Here is a 10443-nt window from a genome sequence, read left to right on the forward strand (position 1 = left end):
TTAAAAGAGGGACGAACGCTTTCGAGATGCTCCCTCGAGCCCCAGGGAAAGGAGGATGCTAGCAGGGAACGTGTTTCGGAGGAGACGGGAGGAAAATACTCCAGTCTGGGCTTTCCCGCTGGCTGCCGCCGCTGTAGCGCGGTGTGAACGCTGGAGGTGCCGTCTCGGCGCCCGCGGGTGCGCTGGGCAAGGTGTTCGTGCACATGTGCAATGTCGGCAAGGCTTTAAAGTGTTGGGGTTTTTTTCCTCCTGCACGGGAGGTGCTGGAAAGGGAACCCCTGCGAAAGCAGCCTCTGCTCCGGCTCTGGCTGCAGGCTGGAGGTCCAGGTTGGGTTTTATCATGGGGTATCAGCATGCAGATTCGGGGAAAAATGCCCCAGGGGGCAGGACGGGGCAGGACAGCGCTTGCCCCCGGGGATGCACCCACGGTGGGCGCCCGCGTGCAAGAGCCCCGGCCGCGTTGGCGCTAGCGGGTGCAGGGGTGCCCCCGCGAGCGTGCCCGGGGTCTGCACGCGGGGCTGCGCCGGCATCCGAGGGGGGAGCGACAGCGGTGTTTGCACAGCCCGGCAGGCGAGGGGTGTCGGTGCACAAGGGAGTGACTGCATGAAACGAGTTTGTGGGTGCATGGGTGTCTAGGTCTCGGTCCCAGAGCTCAGAGGGTCGCCCCAGTTCAAACTGTCCATGGTCTATGCGGGTGATACTTGGCTGGAGGAGATGGAGGAGACTTCTGTCTTGCTCTGGGACACGGTGGAGGAGACTTCTTCATCCCCAAAAGGGGTTCTTGCCACAGCAGATTGTGGTGATCATGCAGTTACGGAACTGGAGCAGGGAGAGAAAGAAAACGCTGGCACCAGGGGCAGCAGGGACGTGCCGCAGGACGGGGAACACCCGGCAGCCCCCCAGCTTGCAGCTCCCCACCGTGCTGAGATGCAGCCACTTCTGGGGAGGAGCAAGGTGCTGCTGCAACACCAAAAGCACTGCTGAGCAGAGGGCAGGGGAGAGGCCGTACAGGGGGCTTCGCTGGGAGTTGGCCAAAACAGTGGCTGGAGGGAAGAAGCCACCTGCTTGTTCATGAGGACGTAGATGATGGGGTTGTGGAGGGAGGAGCTCTTGGAGAAGAAGGCAGGCACTGACATGAGCGTGGCGGTGAAGTCGGCTCCCTTGTTGGTGAAGATCCAGAATGCCACCACGGCGTAGGGTGTCCAGGCCAGCATGAAGCCCAGCACCATGAGGATCACCATCTGCGTCACCTCCTTTTCTGCCTTCTGGGTCATGGCTGACTCCTGCTGCTGAGCAGCTGCCTGTGGGCACGGACAGGGGTGGTGAGCGGGACCCTGCGGCTCTTCGCCCCAGCATCGCCTCTCTTTTCCTGCCCAGGCTGTCCACCCTGTCCCCCTTCGCTCCCCGGTCCCCATCCAGACATTACCTCTCGGACTTCGCAAATGAGCTGCCCATAGGAAAAGAAGATGACCACGACGGGGATGATGAAGTGGATGATGAACATGTAGAGGACGTAGGACTCGTTGTGGTAGTCAGGGTTGTGGGTGTAGCAGTCGAGGCCGCAGGAGCACTGCATCCCCTCTGGCATGTATCTGCCAAGGAGAAAGATTGGGACGTTCGTGAGGACCCTCCTTGGGGACGACGGGAGCAGGTTAAAATGAGCAACTGGATCCTATGCAGCCGGGAGATGCTCCCGGAGCAGCACATGTCTCTTGGATGAGCTCCTCGCTGGCTTCGCGGCGCTCACCCCAGCTCCATTGCCCCCTTCCCGGGGAGCCCCAAAACCCCAGGGCTCCTCAGTACGCAGGAGTCGCTCCCGGCACCCGGCTTCGCGGTGGGCCAGGGCAGGCAGCAAGTGAGCAAGGCCTGCTTTGCCGCTCGCGCCGTGCCGACACATCGCGCTTGGGTGCGTAACATGGGTTTGTTGTGACACTTGCTTCCTCCCACGGGGAACAGGCTATTTATTTCCTTCCTACATGGCTGAGCAGTTGCCTGCCGGGAGCCACCTGCTCTCTCCCTCTGCGGATGGAGGGACGCCGCACGGGGACGGGAGCTGCCGGTGGGGCCGGTCTGAGCTCCGGAGGGCTTTGTCCCCACTGCTGCGTGGGGCCAGGATGCGCAGCCCACATCCGTGGGGACCTCGGCTCAGAGGGACATAGCTCGTGAGCCGAGGACAGCTGCCGAGTCGGGGATCCCCATCCACAGCTGGAGTGGGACTGTGTGGCCATGGGTTTTGCTCTGCTGTCACCAGCTGGTGGCATGGGGACCTCGCTACCCCCGAAGCCACCTCCTGCACACGCCCAATGGGCTGCTAGGGGCTTGCTACGACCCCAGAGGACCACTCTGCCGTGGGGTCTCGGGGGGCCAGAGCGCAGCATTGGAGAGATCCCCTCTGCCTCCTTGGCTCCTTCCTTATGCTCTGGGCAGTGCAGAGAGCAGCAGGGGTCCATGCCCCCAGCTAATCCTCCTAGCCAGGCTGTCCCATGGTCCTGGAAGGATGAGCCCCTCCGCAGTGCTGGGAGCAGGGCAGGTGGGAGGGCAGATCAGGGTGGGATACAGGGGAAGGTGGCTGCAGGGTCCAGGAGGTGCAAGGAGCAACGCTGGGGCTGCTGCAGTGGAGCAGCATGTGAGCAAGGCTGGATGTGCCTCCTTGGAGCAGCCTTGTCCGCTGGACGGCTCATTCAAATGCCATTTAGGGTCTGCGGAGAGAAGTGGGCCCTTCACGGCATGACTCTCCTGGGTGCAACCCAAGGATGGGTTGAACTGTGCCTGCAGAAGCACCTCTTTCTCTCTGCAGCGTGTAAAGGGAGCTTGAAGGATTATTGCAGCTGGAGATGCTGAGCCTGGAGCTACCTTGACTTGGGGGGACACTGAGCCATCATAACACCAACAGACGTGGCATTTCCAGTCTCGCTCAGATGAAGCTTGGGGGCTTCGTGGAGGGAGACAGGCTGTGTCTCCTCCCGTCCCGTTGGGGTGTCTGCACGGCAGCTGGGGCTGCCATGGAGCATCCTTTGACTCACCTGGACCAGCCGAAGAGAGGTGGAGCCGCACAGGAAAGGGCCATTACCCAGGTAAAAATGATGCCCATCATGGCGTGGGTGGAGGAGAAGTGGAAGTTCCCCGTGGGTTTGCAGACAACGATATAGCGCTTGATGGCCAGGATGACCAGGGACCACAGGGCAACCTGGCCTGTGGGGGGGCGGGGGGGGGAGAGGGAGCGTACGATGGCATTAGGGTCTCCTCTGAGCTTCATCTTCTCTTCATGGTCTCATGGTCATAGCAAAGAGCAGAGGGGACCAAGGGGTTGAGGACTGGCAAGGGGTGACCAGCATCTTTGTGAAACAGGAGCAGCGGGAAGAATCTGCCCGTTAAACAGCCGAGAATCTCCTGCCTGTAATGTGCAAAAGGTCTAGGAGCCGAGGAGAGCGTCTGTGTCGCAGCGGGATCCTGGGGAAGGGGGAGGGATCGTTGTGATTTTTTTAATCTTTTAAAAATCAATGGGGCGAATGCCACCTGGGCGCCGGGAAGCACCATTTCCGGCAAAGATGCCAGATGTATCCAAACCTGTTGATGCTTTTAAATGTGTTTCCTGAGCCTTCCACCACTGCTGGATGAGCTGGAGGAGGCGTACGGGGGAGGCTGTGTGGGTGGGCGTGCGGGCACATTTATTTCTAAGGGATAATTAAACTTCAGGGGATTGGGAGTGTTTAGTCGGTGCTGTAAGCCTGCTAATGCCCCCAGCTGTGATAATCTACAGATAACTACACCCTGGGCTAGGATTCGCTGGAGACCTGCTGCTAGCACAGTGACTGCTTCCCATCAAACTTTCTTTCCTGTGATCAGGAGCCTCCTTGTTCTTTACTAGATAAAAAGAGAAAAAAAAAAAAATGGAAGTCCAAATAAAACTGCCTGAAAGCACACAGGGCTGGAAGCGCCTTTCTGTTTGCAGGCTCGCTCGATCAGAAGTGGGGCAGACCCATACGACGCTCTGCTGCCTCCCCGATACCAAGACCTTCCTCAATCCTTGGCTTGGGTCAAGTAATTTCGCCTTGCTTTGGCCTTGCAGAATATCTATCTTTTTTTTCTGATAGGAGTTATTGCAGGAAATCACCCCTTTAAAAACAAAAAAAGAAGTCCTTGCATTGGTTGTGACTCTCTGCTGCAAGAAATAGCATTTGTCAGCTAAATCACAAGGTGTCGTGTGGGCCCGGCTGGCTGCGTGGGCACAGGGTGCAAAATGAATTTTTCCTGTTTCGCAAGGGGGCTTTGTGCAGGGCGCGGTGTTAGCGGCGCTCAGGTCCTCGAGGAGTGAAATAAGGAAGCTCATAAGAGGCAGCCAAACTGGGTGCAACTGGGGCAGAGCTGAGCTGTAGCTGCAAAGCCTGGGCCTGGTTTGCCTCACTCTGTGCAATCCCATTGCTGGGTTCCTTCCCCTCCGTGATGCCGCTCTTATCTTGGGGACCCGGCGCGGATGTCCCTGCCAGGTCTCAGCCAGCCCTGCAGCCTCGGGGCGAGACCCTCGCCATGCCCTCGGGCAGCTGGGCTGGATGAGGCCACATTTGACCCTGCGGACCAGGATCCCTTCTTCATTTGCTTTGCAGCTGTCCTGCTGGTTGCGAGAGCAGCGTGTCTCAATGTCGAGATCAAACTTCAAGAAATCCCCCTTTTTTCGTTTTTATCCCCACCTTTAAGCTGAAGGGAAGTCTTGTGCGGTGACGTCTGCCCCGTGCAGCGACCCAGTGCTGCAGCTTGCAGCCCGTTTCTGCGTGCTGCAAGAGGATGGCTGCAGCTTTCCCTACGGGAGGGATGCCGCAGGCACCAGACCTGTCCCATCAGTACAAGAAAAGGGTGGAATTGGGCTCCCAAAGTCCCAGGGGAATAAACTCATCCGCTGCCAAGCCTTGTCCTTGGGCATGCGCTCCTGTCCTGCATCCCTTACCTCCCAGCGTGGCGAAGAAGCCCTCCATGGCGCAGCTGGTGGGGCCGAAGATGAAGTAGCCATTCCAGGCCGCGCAGAAGGTGACCGTGAAGCCGAAGCAGGCCATGAAGAGGTCGGCCACCGCCAGGTTGACAAGGATGTAGTTGAGCGGCTGCCGCAGCTTCTTGTACTTGAAGGTGACCATCAGGGTGAGGAGGTTGATGGGCAGCCCGGTGGAGATGAGGAAGAAGATGTAGCAACGCATGACGCCGTATTTCCAGGGCTCGGCTAGGTAGTACTGGGGGTACTCGAAGGGGCTTCACACCATCCCTGTCTTATTGGACACAGGCACGTAAAAATTGATACCTTCCGTCCCATTCATCCTGCCAATATTTTGGCAGCTGCTTTATTTATTTATTTATTTTTAATCAAATGCTCTGCTTTATTCTGAACATGATGAGCTCATGGGAAAGTGAATTTTCACCTTCCAGCGTTTCTTTCATTGAGACTAATGTTCTGCCACATCTTTGTGGTGTTTTGTCTTTTCCTAAAGAGTTGCACAAATGAAGCATAACTGGGGAAGGAGCAGGAGAAATGAAAGTTGTTTTCAGTGGGAAAGGATCAGCAGGGGGAAAGGCTGAGGGAAAGGATCAGTAGTATTTTCTGCGCAGAGGATTTCTCCTTGGCCAAGGCAAACCCTCTCCTCTCCCTGTTCCAGCTACGTCTTGGTGCAACTTCGGCTTCATGCTTGGTACCCAGAAGCCTTTAACACGGAGGGCTGCTAACATCTGGACCAAGAGGACATTCACTCGGCCTTGGAGCAGTGCTCAGGATGTTCCCCCTTGTTGGGAGCTGAATATGAAGCAGGTAAGCGTAAGTCTCCTTGTCGTTCCAACCAGGCTGAGCACGGGGCTGTCCCTGCCCTGTCGTCCTCTCGGCCTCAGCTTTCTCCTCTCACAAGCGGAGGCTGGCGTTTCGGTAGATACCCTGAGCCTGGAGTTGACATGGATTTAGAGTTCCCGGCAGGTCAGCAGCAGCCGGAGCAATGCTAAAGGCTAAAGGCCTCAAATCAACTCAGCAGAAGAAAATGATACCAGAGAGGATAGGTGGTTCCTCCAGGACGTGTCCTGAATGCAACCTCGCTTCCTCTGTGTCTCTGTCACAGAAATGGAAAGTGATGGCTTTAATTTGGTATCTCTTAGCAAGGAAACTTTGCCGGCTGTCTCCCAGAGAGTGCTCAATTATTTTCCGTGCTGACTCTAAGACAAAGAAGGCAATAGCAAAATCTAGGCCCCGTTGAATGAGAGAGAGGGAACAATCCCTTTTTCCTTCTTGTTTGTCCTGAAGAAAAGGAAAGGTTTTCTTTCCTCTTGCAGGATTTTCTGCTTTGCTAAGCTCTTTGAGATGAGATTGTCTCTTATTCATTGTTCGTCAGCATGTTGCGTGACAGAGCCCTGAGCTTGTCTGGGCTTTCGCGTCCTGTGTAAAGCAAGAAATGATAATGAAATAACCAAGCAGCGGCAGCTTGCACCGACATGACAGGGCGTTCCCTGGGCTCGAGCAACGCGCAGAGCGGACCACGCAGGTGTGCTGGGAGAGGTGGGCTCCCCGGGGCAGTGGGAGCTGGGAGCCCTTCGCTGTGCCTATCCGCCTGCGCAAGGCAGGGCACGGCCGTGCATCGCCTCTTTGGTCGTGGGGAACTAAGTGACTTGCCCAAGGGCACCCAGGGAGCCAGTTGCAGAGCAAAGTGTGACAAAATGCAAAAGCAACAGCAATAAAAACCCATTGCGGAACAAACAGGGGGGCCCTGCACGTGCCTTTCCTGAATAAACCCCAGATAAGTGCTTCCCCCTTCATCTAGGTTCCCTCAGCCCCAAAAGAAACCATGGGGTGCTGTGGGCTAATCTCCCTGCAGACACCGAAATTCAGTTTTGAAACACCAGGGCTGAGCTCTGGCTGCGAGTCTGGCACCTTCCCATCTGTGCCTAAACTATCGTGGTGGACTAATGCACAGGACCTAACCCCTGCGCTGAACACCAGTGGCAACGTTGAGCACAAAACGGCACAGAGTTTGCTTTTCTGCCTTTGGCTGGTTTTGTAATGCGTTACCCGAATCTCCCTTCCGGAGGGGCTCAAACCTTCCTTGCAGGCAGGAAGAAAAAGAGGGAAATGTGAATATCCCACCGACACGTGCCTGCCTCCCGGTACTCCCGGCTGCCCTGGGAAGACTTCGCTTCCCTGTATCACATAGCAGCCGTGCAGGGCCGGGGCGCTGAGCTGCTTACGCCGGCCTTGCAAGCTCCCTCGCCGGGAAAGGGGTTAAAGCAAGCTAAAGCCAGGGCGTTGTGGAGACCATATGGAGGGGAAGAAAACCCTTTATCCTGTAATTGGATTCGTTCCCAGCGGCTCCTGGCGGAGGTGAGGCTGAGTGGAACTGACAGGTCGTGATGGGTGAGGCGCTGTCAGCCGCCCCGGCCGAAGCAGGATGTGTGTGCACAAACTTGTAGATCAATCCATTAGAGTGGATCAAATAGACTTAAATGTGCGGCAGGGAGCAGGAGGACACAGATGTATTTACAGTTCGGTTCGGTGGGCCATTCCTCCCCCAGCGTGGATTAACTCCGCCGAGGAGGTGGCCTGGGCCCTCTGCCGGCGAGAGCTGCGTGCCGGCAGCGGCTGCCTGCAGGTCCTCCAGGCTTGCGCAGTTGCATCCATCCAGGACAAGGGGCTGGTGGTGCAAAGAGGGGCTCTTCGTGCCACTTCCCCCAAAAAAAGAGCACACAGAAGCCTGTCTCCTGCCATGCAGCAGGCAGGTCCTTGCTCAGAGCCCTCAAAACTTGCTGCACCCACAAGCTTTGGCCAGGGGAAACTCCAATTCCTGTTTTCCTTGCAGGGGTCCCCTTTGCAGCTCCTTCTCCAGGCTCTCGCCACCAGTGCAGCCTTGCAGGGGGTGGCTGCACCAGCACCAGAAGGCAGTCGGGAAGCGGGGAGAGACCTGCACCACCACCGCTGGCCCCATGCATGCGGCGTTCACAAGCGAGCAGGCCCCCGCCACCTCCCAGGCTTTTCCTCCTCCTGCTGATCCACGTAATGTTTCTATAAGCATCATAAGATTTCCTTGCAGAGACAAAAAGTCATTGGGACCTGTCATTTTTTGCCAAGGAGCTGAGCAATCCCAGTTCAGCCGCCAACCTGCACCACGCTGTGTGGTGCTGTCAACACTTAACTAAGTGATAAACTAGGGCTGTAGCATAGTGTGCAGGTTTGCGAGATGGTATCACCAGTCCTCCAGCAGCGCAGGACCAGCCCAGCCCATAGAAGCCATGTGAGTGTGGTTCTCTAGCTGTTAGCGGCTGCGTAAGGGAGCAAACCGGCCGCTGCAGAGGGTGCTGGCCAGCGAGAAGATGCTGGCTGTTCCCGTGAGATCTTCCCGTCTTGCTAATGGCAAGTGCCTTACTGCGAAGCCAGGTGCCTAGAGAAAAGAAAAGCCATCTCATTTAACTGCAAAGGGATACAAGAGCGCAGCATCGCCATCGCTTCGTTCTGCACCTTCCAGCAGCGCCTGCTGCGGGCCAGCTTTGAGGACGGCTGAGCAGTCAGAAAACGGGATTTAGGCAAATAACAGTAATCCAGCTCTTTTATTTTTAATTTGTAAATCTCATTTGAAGTTGAACCCTGTTGTTCCTGAGGGCCTTATTTTGGATGTTTGCAGCCCGCTGCAGCAATGCTTTACACATGCTGTTTCATTTTGTCATAACTGGGTCATTATTTTTTTTTTTCATTTCTAGTGCACAGCCCTTGTTTTCTCTGTGGAAACCTGGAGACTGCTGTGACAGGTCTGGCTGGGTTTTTATGTTTCGGGAAAAAGTGCTGAGGAAATCTGGGGTTTACTTGTTTGTCTACTGTTTTCCAGCAGGGCTGTTGCCCAGTGCCTGGCTGGGCTGGCTCCAGGGCGCCTTGCTCCGATGTCCCTTTTTGGACCGTGCAATGCCACTTTGGTGCTCCAAGTCCCAGCAAAGCCACCTCCCAGCAGCACTTTGGGTCTCCCAGGGAGAGCCCCTCTCTTTGCTGCCTCGCCCAGGCTCTTGCCACCAGGTGGACCCCACCATTGCCTTGCTTCGGGTGCCTTACTCCTCGCAGTGGTGGCTGAGCATCCTGCGCTGGGGCTCGTTTTTGTCCTCATCTCGCTGCTCTCCCTGCTTTAAAGCCTTCTAGGGATTTGCTCCAGACCAAATGCATCCCTTCTCTCCCTTTGCCCTTCATCCTGTAATTGGATTCATTTCTTCCACTTGGCCCGGCCTGGCTCCCTCTCCGTCCCTCTATGTAATGGCCCCGGCTCTTGGCTGCGCCTGGTGGAGCTAAGCCCCATCGCTCGGAGCTTGGCCTGCAGCCAACTGAAGTTAGTGGAGGGGTTTTCACTGTTTTTTTTTTTTTTTTTTTTTTTTGCATTGAATCCCATGTTGGTATAACGACCCTTTCCCTTTTGCCATTCCTGCTCCCTTCCTCCTTGCTGCCTCTTTGTCCCTTTTCACATGCAATTTTCATTTCGTGCTGTTTGTGCGGCGGCTGCATCTCCGGCGGAGGCTCTGCGCGAGCTCTCTGAGCACGTGCTGCTGCCCGGGGGCTGCCAGGGCCTGCGCGTGACGAGGGAAGACGTAAATGCGGCAGCCCTGCACAGATGAGCAAAGTGATGGTGGGATCGTTCGGAAAAGCGATGATTAATTTTCCACTCCTTTCATTAATATTTATTCTCCTTAATTTCCTGATCTTTACTGTTTAGCTCTCTAAAGCCCTTGCAGTTGACTGGAGGAGAGGCTTTTCCTGAGGTTGCTATTCATCACCTAGGCAAAAGATCCATAGATTAAGCAGGCTTTTTATCAAATTTGAGTCCCATTGCGGAACTGGATTTCCCTGGACAGACCGACACGTCCCTGCAGATCTGACTGCTGCTGTCTGAGTTTTGCATTCGGTTCTGCTGGCCCCGTGTCCCAGCCGGGACGTGCCGCTGGGTTTCGCTGATCACCAGGTCTCTCCCATGAAGGTGTCACAGCCACGCTGGCCCCATTAACGCTCACCAGTGCGCGCATTAATCTGCCTGGTAAGACCTGGATAGGAAAGTGCTTGCTGGGTTGTGCTGTCTCTTTTTCACCCTGAAGCCATCTGACCCTCTTTCTGTGTTAGCTCACAGAATGAATTGGTGTCTTGAAGGTCTGAAAAGAGATAAAGAAACAGAAAATTCTTCTCCCCTGTTGCAGATAAACTACTATTAACTGCTGAGGTGTTCTGGAATGAAAACAGCGACTCTACTGCAAGTGCTGATAAATCCTGGGCATCCAGCATAATCCAGTCCACTGTATCAGGAAATCTCTTGGGAGCTGGCAGCATTGAGATCAGCAATGTTTTTTGATGCTATAGACTCCTGTGGATGGATAATCTCCATGGACAAAACCCGAAAATGCTGGAGGTTGGATCCTGGACTCTCCAGTTCCCTCCTCAGGCAAAAAAAATGCTAGCTTCTGCAG

The 10443-nt window shown here is 55.7% G+C and overlaps 1 protein-coding gene across 1 annotated transcript; it reads right to left on the minus strand.

The window, feature by feature from the left end:
* Nucleotides 1-686: 686 nt before the first annotated feature.
* LOC106496755 (green-sensitive opsin) lies at nucleotides 687-5303 on the minus strand. The gene is given in 6 exon segments (XM_013957513.2): nucleotides 687-776; nucleotides 778-819; nucleotides 1062-1301; nucleotides 1427-1592; nucleotides 3024-3192; nucleotides 4943-5303. Coding segments are annotated over 6 exon segments (1068 nt in total).
* Between the last annotated feature and the right edge of the window lie 5140 nt (nucleotides 5304-10443).

The sequence above is a fragment of the Apteryx mantelli genome, chromosome 25 (genome assembly GCF_036417845.1).
Source record: "Apteryx mantelli isolate bAptMan1 chromosome 25, bAptMan1.hap1, whole genome shotgun sequence".
In the NCBI taxonomy this organism is placed as follows: Eukaryota; Metazoa; Chordata; class Aves; order Apterygiformes; family Apterygidae; genus Apteryx; species Apteryx mantelli.